The 26,657-nt window shown below is 42.3% G+C and overlaps 2 protein-coding genes across 5 annotated transcripts in view; one reads left to right on the top strand and one right to left on the bottom strand.

The window, feature by feature from the left end:
* The first annotated feature begins 480 nt into the window (after positions 1–480).
* Positions 481–26,657, top strand: part of CIBAR1 (CBY1 interacting BAR domain containing 1) — a 27,551-nt gene continuing 1,374 nt past the window's right edge. Inside the window, exons 1-8 of the mRNA XM_066625708.1 lie at positions 481–585; positions 5,000–5,234; positions 7,241–7,309; positions 8,484–8,585; positions 9,020–9,025; positions 16,692–16,796; positions 17,938–18,051; positions 24,931–25,050. Coding sequence (XP_066481805.1) covers positions 512–585; positions 5,000–5,234; positions 7,241–7,309; positions 8,484–8,585; positions 9,020–9,025; positions 16,692–16,796; positions 17,938–18,051; positions 24,931–25,050 — 825 coding nt within the window. The 5' untranslated portion in view covers positions 481–511. The remainder of the gene's footprint in view (positions 586–4,999; positions 5,235–7,240; positions 7,310–8,483; positions 8,586–9,019; positions 9,026–16,691; positions 16,797–17,937; positions 18,052–24,930; positions 25,051–26,657) is intronic.
* The window catches only part of LOC136649237 (RNA-binding protein 12B-like), a 17,007-nt gene continuing 14,687 nt past the window's right edge, over positions 24,338–26,657 (bottom strand). For all 4 annotated transcript variants that reach the window (XR_010794377.1, XR_010794375.1, XR_010794376.1 and 1 more), the window contains one exon: positions 24,338–25,036. The gene's annotated coding sequence lies outside the window, so the exon portion shown is untranslated. The remainder of the gene's footprint in view (positions 25,037–26,657) is intronic.

Genomic DNA, 26,657 nt, shown 5'->3' with positions numbered 1-26,657 from the left:
AATCTATGCATGTCTACTCAGGAGTAAGTCCTACTGTGCTCAGTGGGGCTTGCTCCCAGGAAAGTGTGGATTGGATTGCAGCCTTAGAGCCCAATCTTGTGTGTGTCTACTCAGGAGTAAGTCCCATTGCAGTCAATGGGGCTTACTCCCAGGAAAGTGCAGAGAGGACTGCAGCCCAAGCCTCTGCCTGTCTACTCAGGAGTAAGTCCCATTCGAGTCCAAGGGGCTTACTCCCGGGAACGTGCGGAGAGGGCTGCAGCCTGAGGCAGCTGGTGGGTCGCTTGGGATCCACGGAGCTGGACTGGGTGGGCCTGTGGCCTGGTCTGGGGGCAGCGCAGGCACAGGCACACCGCCGTCTTCCCGAGCTCGCTCAGCAGGGCTCACTTGGGACGGCGCTGCCCTCGGGCCTCTGGGCGCCGGGCTCGGGCGGGGGGCGGCAGCGCTCTGGGTAGGCTCCGCCTCGTCCGCGCAAGGGGCGCTTCTCCTTCAGGATGGGCGGCGCCTGGTGTCCATGGCAACGGGTCCGAAAGCGGAGGGTCCAACCGCCGCCGCCATGTTGATGCTGGGCCGTGGCCTAGACTCCAGGTAACGGGCTGAGGAAGGAGGGCGGGACTGGAGGCTTCTCCGTCCGGCCTCCTGCGCCTGCGGAAGCTGCTGGCCGCGGGCGAGAGTCCGGGGAGATGCCCCGTCGCCCCTCGGCTGGAGGGAGGAAGGAAGGAAGCAGCCGCGGGGCTGCGAGGGGACGGGGAGACCCCAGGCCTGGGCAGGTCTCCTCAGAAGTCAGGCCCATTCTAGTCAGTGGGGCCTACTCCCAGGAAAGTGTGGGTAGGGCTGCAGCCTCAGAGCCCCATCCTGGGCGTGTCTACTCAGAAGTAAGTCCCATTATAGTCAATGGGGCTTACTCCCAGGAAAGTGTGGACAGGACTGCAGCCTCAGAGCCCCATCCTATACGTGTCTGCTCAGAAGCAAGCCCCATTGTAGTCAATGGGGCTTACTCCCAGGAAAGTGTGGATAGGACTGCAGCCTTAGTGCCGCTACGCCCCCCCCCCCCCAGGACAGCAGGGCTCATTTCTAGGACATGACACTCACTGGGAGCTCAGCCTGCTCCAGAGCCCTACTCAGCAAGCAACCCTCCTCCTCAAATCTTGAATTTGTCAGGACATATTCATTGGCTTACCCTGGAAGGAAAGACATTCTTCACATGCTCAAGTGCACACTTCATTTCAGTTACTTCACATGTTACTGAAAACAGGTTTTCTGGGGCAGAGGCTGCAATCCCAGTAACTGCATATACTCTTGGCCTTACTCCCTGAGTAAACATGCTTACAACTGCTCTGTGAGTTCTGGTCAGTGTGTAATTTGGGCAAAAATTAAGCCTCAGCAGCTCAACAGAGCTTGAGTCCCATACACCACACCTGTCAACAGAGTCCCTCTGTTAATTAACCCCACTTCAAAGGAAGCTAGAAGAAGAAAAAAACCAGGTTTGTTATTGGACTCTTCACATTTTTTGACCACTTACATTGTGGTGATGGTTCATTGTCTTTCACCTGCCTCCACACACGCACATGTCACACATATGCACCTACCCACCCATAATTGTCTTGCATTAAAAATTATACATTTTTGATGCAATTCTAACACATAAGTACATAAGAACATAAGAACATAAGAACAGCCCCACTGGATCAGGCCATAGGCCCATCTAGTCCAGCTTCCTGTATCTCACAGCGGCCCACCAAATGCCCCAGGGAGCACACCAGATAACAAGAGACCTCATCCTGGTGCTCTCCCCTACATCTGGCATTCTGACTTAACCCATTCCTAAAATCAGGAGGTTGCGCATACTCATCATGGCTTGTACCCCATAACGGATTTTTCCTCCAGAAACTCGTCCAATCCCCTTTTAAAGGCGTCTAGGCTAGACGCCAGCACCACATCCTGTGGCAAGGAGTTCCACAGACCGACCACGCGCTGAGTAAAGAAATATTTTCTTTTGTCTGTCCTAACCCGCCCAACACTCAATTTTAGTGGATGTCCCCTGGTTCTGGTATTATGTGAGAGTGTAAAGTGTAAAGTGTTTGAAAAGTGTGTGCATGTGTATTTAGTTTCCAGATATAATACCAGAAATTAGTCCTATAGATTTCAGTGGTATTTCTCCTGTATAAGATCAGAGTGTCCGAATATATGCTAGCCCTTCAAACTAAAGATACTGCTTTGTCTGTAACACTTTTCCAACACAGATATGCTTTTACTGCATCTTCACTTGAAGTTCATGCTATTGCTTCCTGTGCAAGTAGAATATATCATGTTAAGAAGCCTGTTAAGCAGCAGGCTGCTTAACATGTTGTTCTACTTGCATGAATTCCAAAGTTTAACTTTGTTGAGTTGGGCCTTTTGCATGTTTGTTTCCTTTCTGTGAATGTCTGGAGATTCTGTTCACAGACAAAAGCTTGGACTGAAGTCCTCTCTCATGGGCTTACTGCGGTGACATACCCCTCCAATCATATTTGTAAAACACTTTTCAGATTGAAAGTATTCTGTAATATGTAACAACAAAGCATCTGGTGACACCTTAAAGACTAACAAATTTAATTTAGCATAGGCTTTTCTGAGTTGAAGCCCATTTTGTCAGATGCATCTGATGAAGTAGACTCAAGTCATGAACATTTAGGCTAAAATAAATCTGTTAGTCTTTAAGATGACACCAGATGCTTTGAGTTTTTGCTAACATGGCTACCTTTCTGGAAATTGCTATAATATAAACAAACTAGAACCTACATGTAGTGGATGCCTGGCAAGTATGTTCAGCAGAGAGAAAATCACTATAGCAGCTATGGTGGGATCACTAACCAGATGCCTCACTCTCAGAAAAAATGTGTGGTGATTGTGATATTATTCAGCAAAATGATGCTGTAACACCTTAGAGTCAAATTGGTTTATTGTGACTTGTGTTACTCTAACAACATCCAGCTTTATCAGATACATGAAAGAGGAGATTTGAATTATATCACCGATAGATTGATCTAGAGCAGGGCTTTTCAAACTGGGGCATCATGACGTCCCAGCCAGAGAGCCCAGGCCACTTTCCCCTTAAGGGGCAGGGGGGAGGTAGCGATGCAATCCCCAGGATTGTGTTGCTAAGGGGGCTACAGGGACTGGGATGCACTCATCAGTCCCTGCAGCAGCCTGTCGCGGGTGCCGGGGAGCCCTGCGCACGTGTCTGCAGGGCTCCCCGCAGCTTAAAAAGTGAAAGTACAGTGATAGAGCTCCAATTCTGGTTTTGCAGAAGTGGAGGGCAGTCACTCCACTTTTACCTTACACTTTTTAAGCTGAAGAGAGCCCTGCAGACAATCACACAGGGCTCTCTGCACCCCTGACAGGCTGCTACAGGGACTGGTGAGTGCATTCCTGTCCCTGCAGCCCCCTTAGCAATGCAATCCTGGGGATTGCGTTGCTGCCTCGCCCCCGCAAGAACTTACTGCAGTTCAAATTCTCCCTGAGAGTTTAAAAACCACTGATCTAGTGGATAGGTAAACTTGAATTTAGAACGTTATCCCTCTATATTTCGGGTACTGGCTATCTAAGACTGCAGTTCAAGGAACACTTTCTTGGAACTTAGTATTATTGAACTCAGTGAGACTGCTGAAGAAACATGTGCATACCAGCAATATCCAGCACCCACACAAGCCACCACATTCCGCACTAACTTTAACTTCCAGACTGTCTCCAAAAGCAACCCCACATAGAGAATGTTGCAATTGTCTAATCTTGATGTCACCAACATGTGGACCACCGTAGCCATATCTGATTGAGGCAGGAAGAACCACAGTTGGTGCACCAACCAAAGCTGGGCAAAGCTGACACTTGGACATCCAGGATAACCCCCAAGCTGTAGACCTGCTCTTTCAGGGGGATTGTAACTCCATTCAGAGCAGGATGATAGTCCAGTTCATGCTTTGTTGATTTCTGAACCAGGAAAATCTCTGTCTTGTCTGGATATAGTTTCTGTTTGTTAGCCCTCATCCAGATCCCAATCACCTCTAGGCAGCACTCTTAACCACTATGCTGCACTACCTCTTGTATGTTCTGTCCAAATAACTAAGATAGCCCAGGAGCAGTGCATGCTCCAAAGTATCCTGGCTATCCACACCAGGTATTCCAATTTTTGCCAGATCTGTCGCTCCCTTTCTCTTGAATTCCCCAAAGCTCAAAAGTGATGGACAAACATTTAATGTTTGTCATTTAATGGGTGTCTAGTGAGAATATATTTTGGGTTAGATTTTATGTTCTTCTAAATTGTATTTATGTTCTGTAATACGCTGTCAATATTTTAAGGCATATTCAGAAATAATACAAAGTAGACCCTTTTAACTAGAATGTGTTCCTTCAGAATGCAGATGAGGGCCAGTTTTAAATCTGGTTGATATTGATCTTTTCACTGAAGCTTGAAGCTCAGTGAGTGATCCTGGAAAAGACACTCTTTTGCAATCTGACCTACCTCACAGGGTGAGTGTGAGAATGAAATGAAATAGTTTGATCTATGTGTGCTGGCAGGAGCAGGAGAAAGGGAAAATACAGAAATGTTGTTATTAACTGATATGCCATCTTGATCATATTTGTAAATAGATATTTATAGTAATATTTTCCATTATATTTTCTGGTTAATAAAAGTTATTGCTTGATAGGCCAGATTTCTAAACCTAAATGCTTATTTTTCTGCTTTTCTTAGCTCCAAATCAACAACTGATATTACAATAATTGTAGAATTGTCAAAGAGTTGTATCTGGAGAAAGTTAGTCATGACTAAGTACCATTAAAATCATTGAAATAAGCTAGTTGTGACTAATTCAGTTCTGATTGATTATGGTAGGCTTCTGAGAAAACAGGTATAGGATTGCTCTGTTACGACTTTCTTACTTAGGATACAATTCAATATTGTTCAGTGTCTTCTGTTTTCAATGGCATCTGATCTTACTACTGGAACTTCTCCCCGGTCTAGGGACAGTCAGACAAGACAAGTAAGGGAAGCTGTGTCAAACGTGGAAAAACATTTTGGTGAATTGTGCCAAATATTTGCTGCATATATACGAAAAACTGCCAGACTGCGAGACAAAGCAGATCTCCTAGTAAATGAGATACATGCTTATGCTGCTACAGAAACGCCCAGTTTAAAACTTGGATTGAAAAACTTTGCAAATGAGTTGTCCAAGCTTCAAGATTATCGCCAGGCAGAGGTATGTAATTTAATTCGTACATAGTTGTGTAAAATTAATACTTCAAATCATAGCTTGGCTTTGACTACATGGCTACTTTGGAAAGTTTTTTCCTTGAAGACTAAAGAATGACAGTCCATTCATGAGTAAACAAAATATGTACTATAGACTTGGTAATTACATTTCCTCCTTCAAATAAGTGGATATAGATGGCTCTCATTATCCATGGATTTCATAAACCAGTTTTGGAATAGTTGGGGGTTGTCTTGTGCAAGATCAAAAACAGGCAGCCATGCAAATAATTTTGGAGTGGGGATTGCCCAAACTAGTGCTATCCTTTCTTGCCCTTCCCACATACTGCTCACAGCACTGATACAACTCTGCTTCCCCTCTTATTAATTTTAAGGGGCACCTGGGCTGCTGCTGCCACTAGACCAATGGAGGGCAGGGAGCACCTGAGAACCATCCTGCGCTGCCCACTCCCAAGTGTGTGGTTGTGGCGGGCAGGGAGGGAGGCACGCTGTCCCCATGCCAGGAGTGGCAAGGAGTGGGCAACACAGGATGCTCCCCGCGCACTCCCTGCCCTCCATTGATCTGGCGGCCGCCACCGCCAGGATGCCCCCGCTCCGCTCCCTGTCCCCAGGAAATGGCAGGACTGCAGCAGGGGGTGCGCCTGGCAGGCTACAAGAGGATGCAGGGAATGCTGGGCAGCAGACTGCCCCGTACGCCCTGCCTCCTCCGGAACTCCTCTGGCTCCTGGTGTGATAGGGAGACCAGCTGGGTGCAGGCGGGTGGGAGGTACAGCTGCCAGGAGCCCCACACAAGGCCCAGAGGAGGCACTGCTGCCCATCCTCCTACCGAATTCCCCCCAACCCAAGTGCAGATGGCCCCCTCACCTCCCCCTGGGTGACTGTGGAGATAAGGCGAGGGGACGATTCGCCTGTGATTTTGGGGTACAAATTTCTTGCCTTATAGGCAAGTATCTATGGTAATCATCTAAATCTTTAGCTGATGAGAACCAATTTTAGAGCCCAATCCTGAGCTCATACCACTGGTGCTCTGCCAGCAATGAGTGTTGCAATTGTACCATAAAGCACATTCACAGTCCTCAATGCCAGTGCTGGGGGTAGCTCAGTGCCAGCCAGCGCTGGGCTGTTGGGGGGGGGGGGACTCAGTGCTCCACTGCTCAGTGGTCACACAGACCATGGGGAAGCAGAGAGGTGAGTGGGGATATGGGGGAGGCAGGGAGGAGGAGTTCCTGGGTGGGGAGAGGGCGGGGAGGAGGCGTGCCAGGGGAGGGAGCAGGGCAGGAGGGAGGTGGGACTGGTGGAGCTCTGCTCTGCCGCATCCAAAGCCTCTGTCAGGCTATGGGCCCAACATGGAGGCTCTTGATTCTGTGCCAGCCCAAGGGCTGCCGCAGAATCGAGTAGCCCCATTTAGGGGCTACTTCCCTTACCCAGGGGAAGGGGATGAAAGTCCCCTTACCCTGGGGAGCTGGTGGGGGCTGCCCTGTTGTACGCAGGATGCAGCGGCAGCTGTTTCAGCACTGCGGCAGTCCTGGTGCAACAGGCAGCTCAGGATTGGGCTGTTAATCATTGGGACCGAGAGTTAATGACAACACTTGGTTATATTTTAAATCATTTTGGAGGTTGATATTTTTCTGTAATGTGAAATGATGGAGAAATTCTTAGATGTAATCTTTCTGTCTTAATGAATGGTAGCTTCTGTTTATAATGCTTTCTTCAGTACCTCAAAAAGACAACTGAAATTTGATTGTCAGTTGTATTTCAGTTGAAATACATCAGTTAAATGTCAAATGACTGAAATAAACTTGCAGATTTAATTCATTTAATACTGTGCACAATATAGATTTTTCCTTAGTGATTTTTTTCCTACTGTTCTTCTTCTTCCCTCCCTCCCTCCCTCCCTCACCTTTTTTAATTTCTTTGCAAGCAGTGGGACATCTCATGTTTTAAGATTAACAGCCAAAATGTACAATTGAAATGATACATTGCTTTTCCTTATAGGTAGAAAGACTTGAAGCCAAAGTGGTTGAACCTCTGAAATGTTATGGGACCATCGTAAAACTTAAGCGAGTAGGTGCTAGCTTTTGTTTTTATTTTTGTTTTTAAGATGGATACTTTAGATATGGATTGAAAGTAGATATCCAAGCAAGAGTAATCAATGTTTTTGATGTGAGGAAATAGTATTTCAAGTATCAAATCTTGATATCTCCATTAAGGTTATGTAATATAAGTAATTAATTTTTACATACATGAGCATGAAATTATCATCATCTGATTGAGGGAAGAGTGATAGCTCAGTGGGTTTGCATGCAAAAGGTTCAGAGTTCAACCCCAGCATCTCCAGGTAGGGCAGAGAAAAATTCCTGTCTGAGATCTTGGAGTGTTGCTTCCAGTCAGCGTCAGCAGTACTGTTGAACCAATAGTCTGACTCAATACAAGTCAGCTTCCTATTGTTTATTAAAGTAACAGTAATAGCAACATTGTAAATTCTAAAGCATAACTGACTTAACTCATGGAAAATTATTTTTTGACTGCTGAATTTGTTTCCACTCCATGGAGATAGGTATGTAACAGATTTGAGTTTAATTCAACAAAACTCTTAAATTTGGTTAAAATTATTAATTGAATTCTTAATTGAATCCAGGCACAGAATTAAAAAGTTCCTAAAAAGCTGTAGCCCTGGAAAAGGTCAGTTACCATCTATAAAGGATCATTTCCAGTGCAATTAGGATATTGTTTATGGAACTAATGTCTTTTAATTTTCTTAATAGTAAATATGACCATTCATAATACAAAAGTTTGGGAAACTGTGTGTTCAGTCTTTTATGTGCTGGCTGGGACAAACCGAATTCAAATCTTTTTAATTTCTGTTTGAGTTGAATATACTTAATATAATTAAACATTAATATATCAAGAAATTCTTAAATTTGGACATTCTCGTTCTAAGAAATAAGGGTTTGCTTATTGTGGTATCTAACGAAGTTGCCTTCTCCTGTGTTAAATTTATGGCACAATCGTAAAGTGGTGTTCAGCAGGCACAGCCGTCCCCATGTAGGTTCAGAGTGTCACAAACATGCCATAAGGCACATTTTAATCTACTCAGGAGCAGGCTGGGCCGGCGTAAAAGCCCATGCCAGCCTGGCAGCGTTGAGTCCCATTCTTGCGCCAGCCAGCACAAGTCCGTTCACATGAACTGATATAAAACTACATTTTAAAATTGTTTTGAAAGTGCCTATAATTGCAGGAGGATCTTAAAGTGACTTTAACAGCAAAGAATCGAGAAGCAAAACAGTTATCTCAATTGGAAAGGACACGTCAACGGAATCCATCAGATAGGCACATTATTGTATCCTTTGCACATAAGAAATAATTATATAGCTGCTATGGAAAGTATTTGTTTTTACTACATTTGTTTTACTACATAAGACTGTTGCGCAAATGTTGTATACATGCGTGCAGTATGCCTCTCCTCTGAAATTTCTTCTATGCGGTATCTCCCTAAAATATTCATCAGATGTTTGGCAGTTAAATTAGCAAATCAACATGATTTAATCTGCTGAGATGAAGCTCTTAAGGAAAACAGAAAGTTATGTCTTTGCTATCCCATTTGTTACAGTTTCAAGGTTTTTAAAATCACTAATACCCAAGAATACACAAAGAGAGGCATGGAGCCCATTGAGTTATTTTGTATAAATATGATAAGTAGAGTATGTTGAATATTGCAAGCATAGTTATTTTCTGTAACTTAAAAAAATTGTTTTCCTTCATGGCTAACTTCAGTCACAGGTAGGTCTTCTGTTTGATATGAAATATCAGAACAGAGAATATCAGAACAGAACTATCTACTAACAATTGCTTATTGTGACTCTGCTGCACATTTATGAAATAGCAGGTACTACCTGAGCTGTAATACATTGCTTACATCTGATTTACTATACAGGGGGTCTTTGTTATATGTGTACATCCTCATCTTCTTGGGAACTAAATTTTAACATTCCCTGCACTTACATCCTTTGCCTCATGAAGGCTCTTCTTTTTACTCCCAACTTGTGTCAGCAAGCTCTTCTCCAAATTTTTAAAGGAACAGCACCTGTATGCTTTTCTTTCTCCCTGAGCTTTTAAAGGGACTTCTCGACATATAGTATTACAGTACTATACTGTCAATTTTAGCATTTGTTGTGTTTTGATTTTGTGTGTTATCATTAATTGGAGTAATAGAGTGGTCTTTGTAATTTGACCTGACTTGATATTTGGATTTACTGCAAGATATTATCTTAATTGCCATGCCTAGTATCCTCCTTGAGCATTTTTCTTCGTCTTGTTCAGGAAGTAATTTTATACAATATCATATAAAACAATATCCAATTGTGCAATAATGAGTGTCAAAAGAAATACAGTAGAACCTCTTTAAGTTGACCACCCAAGGGACTGGAGGAAATTGGTCAACATAAGGAAAAAAGGCATTTAAATATTAGATAATGTTTAGCTCCCAGGACAACAAATGTAAGGCCAAGTTATTATTTAGATTGGATTTTTAAAAAGTTTTATTGCAAATAGCAATGAGAATTGATCCTCTTGTGATGCTTACTATTTATATCATCTATATCTATATCAAGAGACAGAGAATAAACAGCCCACAATCAGTGTTTAAAAAAACCCCTGAAAATTTATAAGCTTAAAATAAATTGTAAGTTAAAAAAACAAAAACTTGGTTTCATAGCAGACAGTCAGACCAATGTTATTCCTTGCCAGCCCATAGCATGTAGCATGTTACATAGCTCCAACAGCTTAAAAAAAAAAACTTTTTTACTTAGGCTGCCTGGCCTCCACTGGGTCTCCTCAGATTCACTAAATGCCAGAAGGTGTTTGATATGGTCCCTCACTAAAGGCTGTTGAGAAAACTCCACAGTCAGGGAATAAGAGGACAGGTTCTCTCATGGATTGGGAACTGGTTGAGGACCAGGAAACAGAGAGCGGGTATCAATGGGCAATTGACAAAAAAAGTGGAGGTGGAAAGTGGAGTGCCTCAGGGATCTGTCCTGGGACTGGTGCTTTTCAACATCTTCATAAATGACCTGGAAACAGGAATAAGCAGGGAGGTGGACAAGTTTGTGGATGACACTAAACTTTTCTGAGTGGTGAAGACCAGAAGGGATTGTGAAGTGCTCCAGAAGAATCACTCCAAACCGGGAGAATAGGCAGCATAATAGCAGTTGTGTTTCAATATAAGTGTAAAGTAATGCACTGGTGATGGGAACCAAAGTGAAAGGACAGTGGCTTCACTATGCACAAGCAACCTCATGTTCCTCACAACTTGGTACATGTCCAGGAAGCTGGCGCAGGTCCATTGGCTATGTGCAGTGTGTCCACCTATAAAAACCCTTTTGCTAGCAGGCGTAGGGGAGGGATTGTCCTGTGGCTTCTTTTTTTTTTCTTAAATTTTATTGTTTTATATGAACAGAACAAAAACAAACAAAAAAAGAGAATATAACATTGATACATGCTTATGAATTGCTTAAAAAAAGGGAAAAAATATTTATACATGTACATGACCAGAGTATCTGGTATCAACACTTCTTGCGGCTTATGTTATTATGTCAAGGAATGGCCTCCAGATATCCTCAAATAAATCCATATGCAGTTGACGCCGATAGGCCATTCGCTCAAATACTGATAAATGTAAAATATCGTTCGTCAATTGGGCATATGTAGGTGGGCATCTCTCCTTCCAATGAAGTAATATAAGTCTTTTTGCTACTGTGAGGGCACAGAGAGTCCACTTCAATTGTCCAGGTGTGAGTCTCCAGATAACGGGTAGATAATTAAGAATTATATACATATCTGTAAAAATTAAAGGTTGCTGTAGCACTATCTTCATAATATTAATTATTTCATCCCAAAAGCTTACAGTAACAGGACATGACCACAACATATGTGTAAGTGTAGCATTCAAACTCAAACATCTCCAACATCTAGGTTCCTTACTAAGTCCTTTAAGAAGTAGCCTCTGCGGTATCCAATATATTCTAAAGGGTATTTTTTGCTATATTAGGCTTAAGATTTCTAGATATTGCCTGTATATTCTTAAGTGCCACAGCCCATTGCTCACGCAGGATAGGACATTCCAATTCAGAGTTCCATTAAATTCGAAGTAATTGTGTATCAAACTTAGTATATGACATTAGATATTTATCAACAAATATTACTGGCTTCTTCATATCAACAGACTGCATAAGTACATCTAGGAGTGGAGGAGTTTGTGAAGCAGATAATGCAGAGGGACCAAATTTAGAAAGGAATAAATGTTGCAACTGTAAATATTGCCAGCTAGCAGACTTTGGAAAGTGATACTGTTCACTAAGTCTATCAAATGAAAAAAATTCCTGATCCTGATCAATAAGTTGATCTAATGTAAAAATTGCCCTATCAGTCCAGCTCCTCCATAAAAAAAATTCCCTATTAATCTTTAAAGTTGGATTCATCCATAATGTTAATCTACAGTGGGAATAGGTATCAAATTCAAACTTCCATGCCATCATATTCCAAATATACCTAGCTGAGGCTGAGTACGGAGCGGAGGGAAGGGGATTGATAACAGCTGCCTTAGTTTCCTTCCATCTGGAAGTGTTAGGCTGCAGTGTATTTGCGTAACTCTATGGAATTTAGCACAACGCGTTTTTTGTTAATTGCGCCCAGTCACGGAACAGAACTAACGCAGATAAATAGGCTCCACCTGTAACTTTGTAGTATATGTAAGAAAATTGCACGTAGTACATATATAATACGAGGAATAATATTCATTTTTAAAGTATTCACTTTTCCCCATAGAGACATATTTAGGGATGCCCATTTATCAAGATCCAATGAGATATCAAGTATCAGCTTATCAAAATTCAATTTAATCATCTGCTTGATATCTCTGGGAATAAGAATTCCCAAATACCTAATAAACTCAGGACACCTAAAATTCCATACACTAAACATATCTTGCAAAATACTGTCTCCAAGAGGCAATACTTCAGATTTGCTCAGTTACCCTGCACATGCCCAATCTCGTCTGATCTCGGAAGCTAAGCAGGGTCAGGCCTGGTTAGTCTTGGATGGGAGACCACCTGGGAATACCGGTTGCTGTAGGCTTATACCATAGTCTTTCGAGACTGAAGGTTGCCAACCAATAGTGTAACCAGAAATAATACCAAAAATGTTCATGAGTTTCAGTAATTCAGGTATAGACACGAGGGGGTCTGCAATAAATAACATCATATCTTCAGCATACAAAACAATCTTAAATTCACTATTATATTTAACTCCTTGAATTCTGGAGTTTTGCCTAATTGCACAGGCAAGAGGCTCTAAACAAGGATTAAAAATTAGAGGAGAGAGTGGACAACCCTGCCTGTTTCCTTTACCCAAATATATTTTGGGAGATATACAACCATTTGTTATTATTTGTGATATGGGCCGAGAGTATAAAATCTGAACCCATTGTAAAAACTCTTGAGGTATTCCAAATTTGTGAGGCTAAACAGAATAAATTGCCATTGAACCCAGTCAAAAGCCTTCACAGCATCCAATGAGATAATAGCACACTGATGGTTTTTTTTTTATTCCAACGTAATCAGATCTACTACTAATCTTAGGTTATCAACCCCTTGTCGACCATGTATAAATCCAACCTGATCAGGATGTACAAGTGTTTTGATAACTTGCTGCAATCTACTAGCCAGCACCACAGATAGAATTTTGGCATCCACATTCATTAATGATATAGGATGGTAATTAGCGAAGTCAGTGCGATCCTTATCTGGTTTTGGAATGAGTGTAATATAGGCTTCTGCGATAGAAGGGGGTAATATGCCTGATGCAAAAATCTCATTATAAAATAAAAATAACCATGGGACTAAAACATCAGAAAGCATCCTGTACCATTCCACGGGGAATCCGTCAGGCCCTGGCATTTTTCCTAATGACAACTTAAAAATTGCACTTTTAATTTCCTCCAACTTAATTGGTTCAGCCAAGATTTGTTGTTGGTCCACACTTAACCCAGGCAGCTTCATGTCTAAAAAAAAAGGATTCTATATCCTCATTCAAAGGTTCCCTGTCACATCCATATAACTTAGAATAGAATTTGAAAAATTGTTCATTTATTCCTTTAGGATTAGAACAAAGATTACCATCCTCATCCTTTATAATAGGAATATGTTTGTTAAGACCTTGCTGCTCTAGTCGATGAGATAAAATCTTACCTGGTCACTCACCACTCTCCCGATACGTCTGACGTAAACAAATCATTGCACGTTCATCTTCTCGGAAATTATCTCCTCCAATTCAATTTTCACTTTTTGTAATTGAGCATAAGCATCAGGTGAAGGCAGTGTAGCCAACTGGTGAATTAGATATTGCAATTTGCTTTTTAATGTCTCCTCTCACATTGTCTTTAATTTTTTCTTATAGGAAGAATAGGAAATAATTTTACCTCTCAATGTTATCTTATATGCCTCCCACAAAAAAACTTGTGATGAAACACTTCCTTCATTAAATTCAAAAAATTCTTTAGTTTCATTTATCATACATTTGAAGCTTACATCATTTAAGGAGGATATACCTAAACACCATGGTTTAAATACCTTAGTTTCACCCGAAATTGTGAAGGATATCGAAACTCGGGAGTGGTCTGATAAAACAGCAAGGTCAATATCAGTTTGCGTAATCTTAGATAGAAAGGACTTGGATACCAAAAAATAATCTATTCTAGAACAGGTATGATGGACCAGGGAAACAAATGTATAGTCTCTATCTAAAAGATGCAGTGCATGCCATGGATCGATCAGACCGAAATCTTCCATATATATTTTAAGTGCTGACCTAACTTTCGTATTTATTCTAAAAGAGGCAGAGCTTCTGTCAAGATAAGGATCTGTGACTTCATTAAAATCTCCAGCACATATCACATGATGATAATCTATATTGATCAGGTGACTAAAACAATTATGAAACACCTGCGGATTATCTTGATTAAAACCATATACATTGATAATAGTGCATGTTACACCTTGTCACTTGACCACTAATATTATATATCTACTTTCTGCATCTGCTATGACCTGAGAGACTTGAAGTGTTACACACTGATGAATCAAAATAGCCACACTTCTTGCACTTGTAGAATCCCCTGTAAAATAAGCCTCACCCACCCATTTGTGAGTTAAGAGGTTTTCCTCTCCAGGCAAAATATGTGTCTCTTGGAGTAACACAATCCCTGATTTCATTTCCCCAAGCCTGGAAAGTACTTTCCGACATTTATGTGTATCTCTAATGCCCTTCACATTCCATGAGATCGTTTTAAACATACCTAAGTATTACAATATCATTGATATAATCTATCTTGGAGTTGCTCCTAGTATTATTGTATAATAATAATTTTTAAAAATTGCCCTCATTCAGATTGGTACATACAAAGTTAATATCTAGGCCTGCATGAAAATATACTATTCCAAAAAAAGAACCTGCAAATTACTCTGATCACTTATAAACTTCATATTAAAAATGTAACAAAAAGAAAAAAAAAAACCCATGTGTGTACAAAAAAAAGAAGAGGTGGCCAACTTTGGAGGTTCTACTGTACTAATATTGGTGGTAGGTCTGAAAGTCAGAGGAAGTACCAAAGTGCTTCTTTGTGCATAAAATTATTTAGAGAAGTATGAGTGATGAGCATACTTCTGATATCACTTGTGTTTTCTGTCTTTCTCCAATAAATGTGCATATTGAAAAATGTTGAACAGATAGAATCCAAAGTTAGAAATGCATTACAAAGTCACTTTTTTAATGTGAAAATGTTGAAAGCTTTTAGTTTAACACCTTTAGTCTAAATTCATGTGTTCTGGGTTGCTACAAATATACAGGCGGTGTACTGGTTTATACATGTTTATACACACATGCAAGACACTCTCTACAATCCCTATCCCTACCATGTTCCATTGCTTCTTATAAATAATAAGAAGAGAATTTTTATCTCTTCTTACAGGAGATAAAATTCTCCTGTATAAGTTCTTTACTTGCAGTCCCCGTTATAAGTGACTAAACCCATCTTATAAAGGGGACTTCATACAATTAATTTCCGTAGTTCAATCAAAAGATCTCAGTTCAGCAAATCACACACTTCTGTTGAAGTGGGGCTTGAAGATATAGAACAAAATTATCATTGTGATCATACTGCTTATGCAAACATATTGTAGTCTCCTTTGTTGCTTTGAAACCCATCTTATAAATACATGAAAAAATATGCACAATTTTAGAAAAGCAGTCATAACAAAGACTTTCAAGTTCTCTGTAATGTGTGAGATAGAATTCTTAGGGACAACAGCATTGTTTGTTGCATTGAATGAGCCCCTAAATTTTAAACATCTACTTTTTCTGTTCATACACTCTGACAACTCTCATGTATGCAAGGAACTCTCTTGCTTAGATTCTCAGATTCTAAGCTTAGATTCTAAGATTACAGTCATCTCCTTGTAAGCTTTCTGATTTGTTATATCTCTCTTCAGATCTTGTCTTCTAAAATCGCTTTACTTTTCCTTCACTATAACCAACTATAATTTTAATTAAAAGCTGTACCTTTGCATATGTCATACTTCTTCCAAAGCTTAGGAATGCAGGTGTGAAAGCCTGATGTTAATGGCCTCCTGTCAGAGTTTATTACTGTAGTTGCATACATTTCCAGAGCACTCTAACAATTTCTAAATATTAAGCTATAAGATAACATTGGGTTGTATCCAAAGAATGTTGGTCATGCAATCAATGAGAAAAGTTACTTTTGACTAAGGGCGCAATCCAGAGGGGCCAGCACAAGTCCCTTGCGCCGGCCCAGGAGGGTCACAAACATGCCATAAAGCATGTTTGCACCTCCTCACGAGCAAGCCACACCAGCGCACTGAGGTTGAATCCAGCCTCCGTGGCGGCTTGTGCGGTGAGCCTTGCTTCAGCCCAGCTGGGCCAACGCAAGGCTCTGGAGTGGGCGGGAGGGGGCGTTCCTGGGTGGAGGAAGGGCGGACGGTGGGCAGACCTGGAGCAAGTGGGTGGCGGGGCTGGGACCTAGCAGTTATGCCAGATTCCAACTCCAGTTCCTGGGCGGCTTCAAGCTGCTCCGCTCTCCTTGGACTTGTGCCACCTAAGGAGCTGGCACAAATCCAAGGAGACCCATAGGGGCCAGGATGCCTTACCCGGAGGTAAGTGGAAACTTTCCCCTTATCTCTGGCTGAGCCACTTTGGGCCCCTATCCTGCACTGCATACAGCACAAGCCTCTTGGCTTGCCTGTTCCAGTGCACGGTAGGATGGTGCCCTAACTTGTCTAATTAATTTCAGTGGAACTTAGTCACAATAATTTTGGGGGAGATAAACCCCCTAAATAGCAGTGTTAAGAAATAACTCTATCACTATTTACATTTTCAGGCTGAAAGTGAGTTACAGAGAGCTTCATTGGATGCCACTAGAACAAGTCGTCAGTTGGAGGAAACAATTGACAACTTTGAAAAACAAAAAATAAGAGACATAAAGGTGTGTATATAATTCTAATAGAGCATCAAGCTTAAAATGGCCCAAGGAAAATGAGATTATTCAGTTCTTTAGTAGAATTAGACACAGTGATATTCTCAGTTTGTAACTAAAATGAGATACCAGTTTGTAGCACAGTTTCAGTGTATTATGATGTTGACAATTTCTATTAATAATTGCTATGCTGCCTTTCATTCCCATTCAAGGGGCCATCAAGGTAGTTTACAAAAGAAAATCTGCAATAAAACAATTCAATAAAATTTCAGCAGTATAATCAATTGGTGAAATACAAGGCAGAAAATCAGCAGCCAATAAAACAAATGAGATGAAAGAAGGAAATGATTCATACAGTGTAGCAGGTTATCACATGGAATGACAAGGATAGTAGGTTTTTGAAAGCCAAATGAAACATTCCTGGTGGGAAAGGCTTTCAACTGGAATGTTCAGAAATTAGAGCATTACAGAGCCAGTCCACTAGAGTCCCAATTGCCACACAGTACCTTAAAGGGAGCAGCAGAACACATTGTCATCACTGCTGCAGCTGTGTAACTTCTTCCCTGTTGGTGAAGAAAAAAGAAGCAGGAGGAGGGAGGTAGAGTAACAGCTGCTCTAGCTAGGGTGGCCTCCACTGCTCCTCCTCCCACTTTCTTTTTCCAGGCCTCACTCATCCTGTTTCTCTTTTCAAACAGCAGAAGAGCAGTGCAGAGCCACGGCCAATGAGAAAACAAAGGGAGGGAATGGACTTTTCCATCTCTACCACTGTGGCAGGAGAAACATGGGGAAAAAGAAGGGGAAAGTGGGGGCTAATCTGGAGTGAGTGTAGTGTCCTTTGTGTACCAGACACAAAAAAAATCATAGATACTTGCTTTAAAGCACTGACCCAGGTACTAAAAGGGCTTGAGCTGAGCCTGGAAACTTATATAACCCAGACTGTATAAAATAGGTCCTTTGTGGTTGGAGGACTGGATTGGAAGTTAGAGCATGGCAGTTAGAGAATTGGTTCTAACTTCACAGAGGCTGCTATATAAAGTTAATCTTTTTTAACATCCAATGAATCAAATTACTCAGTCATATAGCTACAGATAGAGTTTTCTGAGAAATTGACTTTGTGTATGTAACACTTTGTACCCTAATTTGGTTTTAGAACATATTTTCTGAATTTATAACAATTGAGATGTTATTCCATGGAAAAGCCTTAGAAATTTACACTGCTGCCTATCAGAATATACAAAACATTGATGAGAATGAAGACTTAGAGGTAAGAAGCCAAAAAATATTTCATTGTATTTAATGACACTTTTAAAAAAAGGAAAACTTCATGACAACAGCCCAACTATAAATGCTTCATTTAAATTGCACACTAATGCGGCAAATTCATTTCCTTAATAATGAGTTATTTAATGAAATTTGAACATTATATTCAATGAAACCAAACATTATATTCAGTCATAATAAACAAAGAAAAGCCTGTTTACATGCCTAATTGTCATCAGATATGGATTTCCTCGAAAAAAAATACACATTAAAGCTAATGAATCTGAACCATTCTTTCTAGATGTGATATTTAAGACAAATTTCAGATATGCAGTATCTGATGAAGTAACTTTTTTAAGCATCATATAACTGGTATGTATCCACAAATAATTGTTAGAATTGAAACTTTGGTTCAAGCCCTAGTAAACGGAATAAAGCTTGTTTCAATATAATGCAGGGGTTCCCAAAAAGTGTATGTTGCAATCACTCAGGGTTGGCAGACTCACAGGGGCACCATGGGATGTTCCCCATGGCCCTCCTACCTGTTCCCCCTGGCACTGCCATATTGGATCTCACAAGGTTTCATAAGATCCAAGATGGTGGCTCTCAGCTGAGGAGGCTGCAGGGGCATCGTGACCCAGGTAAGTTTGGAAACCGTTGGTATAATGCTTTAAATAGTTGTTTTATATTCTTAAAAAGTATGAACTGTTAAATTCAAAAGCCTGTTTTGTACTAATGATTTTTTAATGGCTTCTTGATACTAAGAATGAAACTCATTTATAATTTTCCTATGTAAGTGCAGTATGCCACTGATATAATTTTCACTGTTTTTATTTGAAAGAAACCCTACTACCTGTTTATTTACAAGGCTGGGGTCCAATTTCATGTTACAGTTTATATAGGAAACATGGATACAGCCCAGAGTTCATTAATAATTTTTGATCCATTCATTCCACCTGTTTGTTGGCTCAGAGCTTGTTCAGCAATGATGGTATATACTTTTCTTAGAATGCACATATATCTGGGTGCGTAGGCATAATTAATACAAATATAGATGAAGTTATAAACATTTAGGAGGAAAGCTTTAGTGACTAATTTCCAAGGCTGCAATCCAATCCACAGTTAAAGCATACCCAAGTGAATCAAACTCATGGCACTTAGTTAAGAGCACTTGTGTTTAATTTTAGCCTAAAATGTTAAGAACATAAGAACAGCCCCACTGGATCAGGCCATAGGCCCATCTAGTCCAGCTTCCTGTATCTCACAGTGGCCCACCGAATGCCCCAGGGAGCACACCAGATAACAAGAGACCTCATTCTGGCGCCCTCCCTTGCATCTGGCATTCTGACATAGCCCATTTCTACAATCAGGAGCTTGTACATGCACATCATGGCTTGTAACCCGTAATGGATTTTTCCTCTAGAAACTTGTCCAATCTCCTTTTAAAGGCGTCCAGGCCAGACGCCATCACCACATCCTGTGGCAAGGAGTTCCACAGACCGACCACACGCTGAGTAAAGAAATATTTTCTTTTGTCTGTTCTAACTCTCCCAACACTCAATTTTAGTGGATGCCCCCTGGTTCTGATGTTATGTGAGAGTGTAAAGAGCATCTCCCTATCCACTGTGTCCATCCCTTGCATAATTTTGTATGTCTCAATCATGTCCCCCGAGGTGCCTCTTTTCTAGGCTGAAGAAGCCCAAACGCCCTAGTCTTTCTTCATAAGGAAGGTGCCGCAGTCCCGTAATCATCTTAGTTGCTTTCTTTTGCACATTTTCCATTTCCACTATGTCCTTTGTGAGCTGCGGCAAACAGAACTGGACACAATACTCCAGGTGTGGCCTTACAATCGATTTGTACAAAGGCATTGTAATATTAGCCGTTTTGTTCTCAATACCTTTTCTAATTATCCCAAGCATAGAATTGGCCTTCTTTATTGCCGTCGCACATTGAGTCAACACTTTCATCGACCTGTCCACCACCACCCCATGATCTCTCTCCTGATCTGTCACAGATAGCTCAGAACCCATCAGCCTATTTGTGAAGTTTTGATTTTTTGCCCCAATGTGCATGACCTTACACTTACTGACATTGAAGCGCATCTGCCATTTTGCTGCCCATTCTGCCATTCTGGAGAGATCCGTCTGGAGCTCCTCACAATCACTTCTGGTCTTCACCACTCGGAAAAGTTTGGTGTCGTCTGCAAACTTAGCCACCTCACTGCTCAACCCTGTCTCCAGGTCATTTATGAAGAGGTTGAAGAGCACCGGTCCCAGGACAGATCCTTGGGACACACCACTTTTCACTTCTCTCCATTGTGAAAATTGCCCATTGACACCCACTCTCTGTTTCCTGGCATTCAACCAGTTCTCAATCCATGAGAGGACCTGTCCTCTAATTCCCTGACTGTTTTTTTAGTAGCCTTTGGTAAGGAACCGTGTCAAACGCCTTCTGAAAGTCCAGATATATAATGTCTATGGGTTCTCCCGCATCCACATGCCTGTTGACCTTTTCAAAGAATTCTATAAGGTTAGTGAGGCAAGACTTACCCTTACAGAAGCCATGCTGATTCTCCCTCAGCAAGGCCTGTTTGTCTATGTGTTTTGAGATTCTATCTTTGATGAGGTATTCCACCATCTTACCTGGTCTAGATGTTAGGCAGACCGGCCTATAGTTTCCCGGGTCCCCCTTCTTTCCCTTTTTAAAGATCAGCGTGACATTTGCTATCCTCCAATCTTCTGGCACCGTGGCCATTTTGAGGGACAAATTGCATATCTTAGTCAAGAGACAAGTGCAACTTCATTCTTCAATTCCTTAATAACTCTTGGGTGGATGCCATCAGGGTCCGGTGACTTATTGATCTTTAATTTATCAATGAGGTCTGAAACATCTCTTTTAACCTCTATCTGACTTAATTCCTTGGTCAGGAGGGGCCGTTTGGGCAGCAGTATCTGCCCGAGGTCTTCTGCCGTGAAGACAGATGCAAAGAACTCATTTAATTTCTCTGTCATCTCTAAGTCTCCTTTTAGCTCCCCTTTCCCTCCCTCACAATCCAGAGGGCCAACCGCTTCTCTGGCAGGTTTCCTGCTTCTAACATATTTGAAGAAGCTTTTATTATTCCCCTTAATGTTGCTGGCCATGCGTTCCTCATAGTCTCGCTTGGCCTCCCGTATCACCTTCTTACATTTCTTTTGCCACAGTTTATGTTCCTTTTTATTCTCCTCATTAGGACAAGACTTCCATTTACGGAAGGAAGCTTCCTTGCCCTTTACGGCCTCTCTAACTTGGCTCGTTAGCCATGCAGGCACCCTCCTGGATTTAGTGGAACACTTCTTTCTTTGTGGTATACACCTCTGCTGGGCCTCTATTACTGTTTTTTTAAGCAGCCTCCATGCACTCTGGAGAGACCGGACTCTTTTTACCTTCCCTTTCAACCTTCTAACCATCCTCCTCATTTGAGGGAAGTCCGCCCGTCGGAAGTCAAGGGTTTTTGTGAGATTTGCCCGGTACTCTTCCCCCGACGTGCACGTCGAAACGGATTGCAGCATGATCACTGTTCCCCAACGGCTCCGTAACACTGACATCTCTAACCAGAGATGTTGTTTTATGTGGCTCACATGGTACCCTAGATCAGGTTGCCAACCTCGGGTATTCGTAACTCCAGGGGTACACAGAAGGACCTCTAGGGGTACACGGAAAAAAATCAATAATGGCAGAAACAGGCAAGTGCACAAGATTGACCTTGCCTTGTGGCAGAAAAGGAGAACAAAAAACGGTGCAACACGGCAGCTTCTTCAGGAGTCCAAGGACTCAGGAGGCTTTTCAACAAGGTCAGGACAGCAGGAGACAGAGAGGGAAGGGAAAGCACTGGAGGGGCCACCATTTTATCCCCTTCACCAGCGCTTGGATAAAGCTTCCTGCACAGGCAGCTCTCCCCACAAACCGTACTCCTGCCACCTTGCACTCTATGGCTGGGCTTAGCTCTGCACCATCCAACAGACCATGTTCAGCGAAGCAGTTGCCACCAGCGCTTGGATAAAGCTTCCCTCACAAGCAACTCTGAGTCCAATCCTACGCATGCCTACTCAGAAGTAAGTCCAATTATAGTCAATGAGGCTTACTCCCAGGAATGTGTGGAGAGGATTGCAGCCTTGTACCCCGCTGCTGAACTTAGCTCTGCAAAATACTGCTATCTGCTGGCAGCAACTGCTTCCCTGCACATGATCTGGTGGATGGTGCAGAACTAAGCCCAGCAGCAGGTGCAAGGTGGTGGGAGTGCAGTTCACGGGGAGAGCCACCTGTGAGGGAAGCTTTCTCCAAGTACCATACCGAAGGAGGGGAAGACAGCGGGTGCAGGAAAGCAGCTACCACCAGCGCACAGCAGCATTGTAAAGTCTCTGAGGATGCAAGCACCTCACTGCAGACATTGCAGTAGCAGAGCTGCCTCCTAGTAAGAGAAAGAGGCACGTGCAGGGAAGCGGTTGCCGCCAGCAGACATCTCTGCAGAGCTAAGTCCAGCAGCAGGATGCAAGGTGGGAGTGCCGCCCTCGTGTCTTTGCGGTCCTGCATGTTATTGCACATGCCTCTCTCTCTTACTAGGAGGCAGCTTCGCTACTGTGACATCTGTAGCAAAGTGCTTGTATCCTTGGAGTCTTCGCAGTGCTGCTGTGTTCTAGTGGTAGCTTCTTCCCTGCACCTCAGAGGCATGAGAGTGGCTGCGATCTCTTGTCCTCTCGGCAGCACAATGCCCTAAGAGAGGTATGTGGGGGCTGCAGGTGGGGGCCATGTGGGGAGGGGTGGGGGAAGTCAAAGAGATGCACCTGCTTCCTCATCTGATAGCCAGAGGGTGTGTGTCCGCCCCATAGGCTGGCCTTCTTGTTTTCTTCACAGAAGCTCCTTTCTTTCCCTCTCTCTCTGTTGCCCTCACATTTTTTTTCTAACAATTTTTTTTCTAATCTAATTTTTTTTTTTGCTAAGTTTTGGTTAACAACCAAGTGTTATCCCAGCAAGGCGGAAAGGAAGGCAGCTAGCTGGCTGCAAAAGTGCAGGAAGCTGGTATTAGCTAGTTGAATGCAAGGCAGAAAGGCAGGCAACAGTCTTCTCTCACCTTCTCTCAAGCCGCATCACTTTCTCTCAAACCAGAGGGACATCTGTTTACAATCCTCAGGCCAGCTGCCACCACCAGCTATTGCTGCCCATGAAGTAAATATTACTAGCCATCAGTGTCCAGGAAGGAAGGCTGCGAAAGTCGCACCAACTACTAGTTTTTTGTCATCAATTCGTGATTGTCAGATATAGTTTTGTGGTTGAAAACTGGCACAGTAAAAAAAGTGGAAACATAACGTGGAAAGCGATCAATCAGCAGGAATTTCTCCGGACACATCTAAACACCGTAGTAAGCTGAATGCAGTTCCAGATTTAAGACTTTATCTTACATCAGTTGAACCTGATTTCAAAAAAACTGTGCCTCCAAACAAGTTCAAGGATCACACTGCTCAGTTGTTGCATATAAAATATACAAGTTTTATAAAAATTATTCCTTTGCTTTTTAATCCCATTATTGGGCTATTTATTTAGTTGCCACATAAATTTGGAATAACAGCAACTATATAAATTAAAAACATTTTGCTAATCTGAGGGGTACAATTTATGGAAAAAGGCTGCCAAGGGGTACACAAGTGAAAAAAGGTTGGGAACCGCTGTAAATTAATGTCAGTTCTTTAAAAATCACAAAATGATAGCTGCTTCTCATTGCATCTACAGACATGATTTGTGTATTATCAGTTATCATGACACAAGGGAAATGCTTCCTGAATTGCTGCACACACACACACCCCCGCTACTGCTTCTGTCCAGTTTAAGAGGAGAGGTGGAGAGGCGACAGCAGCAGCTACATTAGTCCAGCTGCCTCCTCCTCCATAAGCAAGGGCAAGATGATAGTGACAACTGCAACAGTCATCTTAGCACACCCCTTCCCTGCATGTGGAAAGGAGGCTAGAAAGGGAGTAGCAGTAGTCTTCCTGGATAGAAATCAGTATTGCATCTGCTACCTATTTCCTCCACCTTTTTTGTTGTTTCGTTCTCACTCTGCTCTGTTTTAAAATAACACAACAGAGCAGGACAGAACAAATAAGCCTAGAGAAGCGGAAGTGGGATTCCCTGTTCTGCAGCACTGTTAAAAACAATAACATTGCATAGAGAAGAGGCAGAGGTGAAGGGACAAATGGGAACTAGGTGAGGCAGTTGATTGGTGCAGGGTGCTACCTGTATTCTTCTGTCATGATGCTGCTGATCTTACCTTGCCTTATGGCTGGCCTGGCTCCAAGTCTGTACTGCTTCACTTGTGATAGATGCCTGTAAGTCTTTACAACACAGTTCACCACCACCTCACATCTTGTTAAACAGAACTTCTAGGATTTATGCTAGTTTTAATTGACCATTCTCAATGAAATTAGGTCTCTCTTAGATCAAAATATAACTGGATTGCAAATCAATTAATTCTGGGTCAGGGTTTCAATGTATGCTTCAAGGAATACAGTACCAAGGTTTCTACTCTTGTACAGCACCAAGTTCTTCAGGCATTTCATAAAGACTATTCTCAGTTAGAAGATCAATAAAGGCTAGGTTGTCCTATATCACTGATCATTCCTTACAATATGCAGCTGAAGGAAAATGCTGGGTATGTTCTAGGCTTCACTCAAGTGAATTATAAAAAGCCTGGGTGGTGCCCCATATAGAATCGAGCATGCACCAGAATCCTTTGCAACATAACAAGATTCTATGGCAGATGTGCCTGGGTTCCTTGGGAAATTGATATAGAAAAAGTGAATGTTTAAAAAGCACAGGTCTAGTGTTTATCCTGAACATCAACTTTTATTAACAGGTGTTTCGGAGCTCACTTTATCCACCAGACCATCAGTCGCGTTTGGATATTGTCCGTGCAAATTCAAAGTCTCCCCTCCAGAGAACTGGTTCATCCAAATCTTGCACTGGAATACATCAGGTAGGTTAGAAATCATGCATGTGATCCTTAGCTGAATTCTAGCAGATGTTTTAAAAATCAGATGTTTTTCATTCCTTTTCTACCACTGCTAAAAATCAATTTGTATTTCAAAATTCTAGATCAGCCACTTTCAACCACTGTGCCGTGGCACCCTGGTATGCTGCGAATGGTCCCCAGGTGTGCCACGGGAATTTGGGAGAGGATAATACTTACATCAATAGGACCATTGGGGGATGCAAGTCCCCCACTGGCAGTACAGTGTGCCTTGTCAATTGTCAAAAAACAGATGGTGTGCCTTGACTATTTTAATGCCTTACCAGTGTGCCCTGAGATGAAAAAGGTTGAAAATCACTGTTCTAGATTAATGTCTAGCTTGCTTCATCTCAGGGGCTCAGGATAAATTACAGTAGTTCAAAGCAGTAGCTCCCAAAACTTTGAAGAGGTCACTGTCTGACTTATAAATGCCAAGGGGTATGGCTATAATTGTGATTAGGCAGCAGTGCTCTTCTTCTCCCCCCCCCCCCCATAGCAGCTTGTTTAGTCCTTGATGCACATAGCCTAATCTGTCCTGTCAGTTTCACGACCCAACAAAATTGTGTCATGACCCACTGGTAAGTCCTGGACCCACAGTTTGAAAACTGCTGATTTAAAGCAAGCTTATGTTCATATCTCTGTTCATGATGAGTGAAAAATGTTTTGTTGGTTGTGCTTTCCCTTAAATTGTCAAGGCACACCATCAGCTTTTAACAATTGGCAACTGCTGGTGTCAGCTTGACATCTCCCAATGGCTCTACTAATAAATTATCCTCTTACAAACTCCCACAGCACAACTATGGACCATTCATGACACACGAATGGGCCGTGTCACACTGGTTGAAAATCCCTGCTCTATCAGGACCCACCTAGCTTTACAAAACAAAAATAAAGTTTCACCTTACTAGCTGCTCAGGCCTGTTTATATCCTGTTTACTATGGTGTATGGCAGGAGTGGGCAATCCCCGGCCCGTGGGCCATTTGCAGCCCTTGGGGACCCTCTATCTGGCCCGCAGGGAGCCCTTGGTCTCCAATGAGCCTCTGGCCCATTGGACACAGTTGGAGCTCACACTGCCTCGCAACTGCTGGTCATGACCACCAAACAAGAGCTGCAGGCTGAGTTAGAGCAAGGCCTTTTACAGTCTCCATGTGTTTTATATGTTTCCCTGGGCATTATTTTAAATCCCCCCCCTTTCAATTGCCTCTGAACAACTTGTGTATCCATGTGTTTCTGGCTTGGTCTGTAGGTTTTCACTGCAAGAGATGTGTGGTAAACTGTGCACAGTTCTCATGTGGCTCTACATGCCTGTATTATAATCTCAGTCAAATTCATTCATTCATATAATTTCTGTCTCTAATATATTCATTTATCTAAATTTGTCAACAAATTTGAAATGTAAATTAATTTTTTCCCTGGCCCCCGACAGTGTCAGATATGATGTGGCACTCCTTGCCAAAATGTTTGCCCACCCCTCCTGTACGGAACTGCCTTCTGGAGCATTTGTTGAGCTCCATGGACATGGAATCAGAACCATTCTGGTGGCCTTACATTCCCCTTCACCTGGCCTTTGATA

The sequence above is a fragment of the Tiliqua scincoides genome, chromosome 4, assembly GCF_035046505.1.
Source record: "Tiliqua scincoides isolate rTilSci1 chromosome 4, rTilSci1.hap2, whole genome shotgun sequence".
NCBI classification, from domain to species: domain Eukaryota; kingdom Metazoa; phylum Chordata; class Lepidosauria; order Squamata; family Scincidae; genus Tiliqua; species Tiliqua scincoides.
Note: the sequence above shows the minus strand (reverse complement) of the source record. Positions and strands in the feature narration are given on the sequence as shown.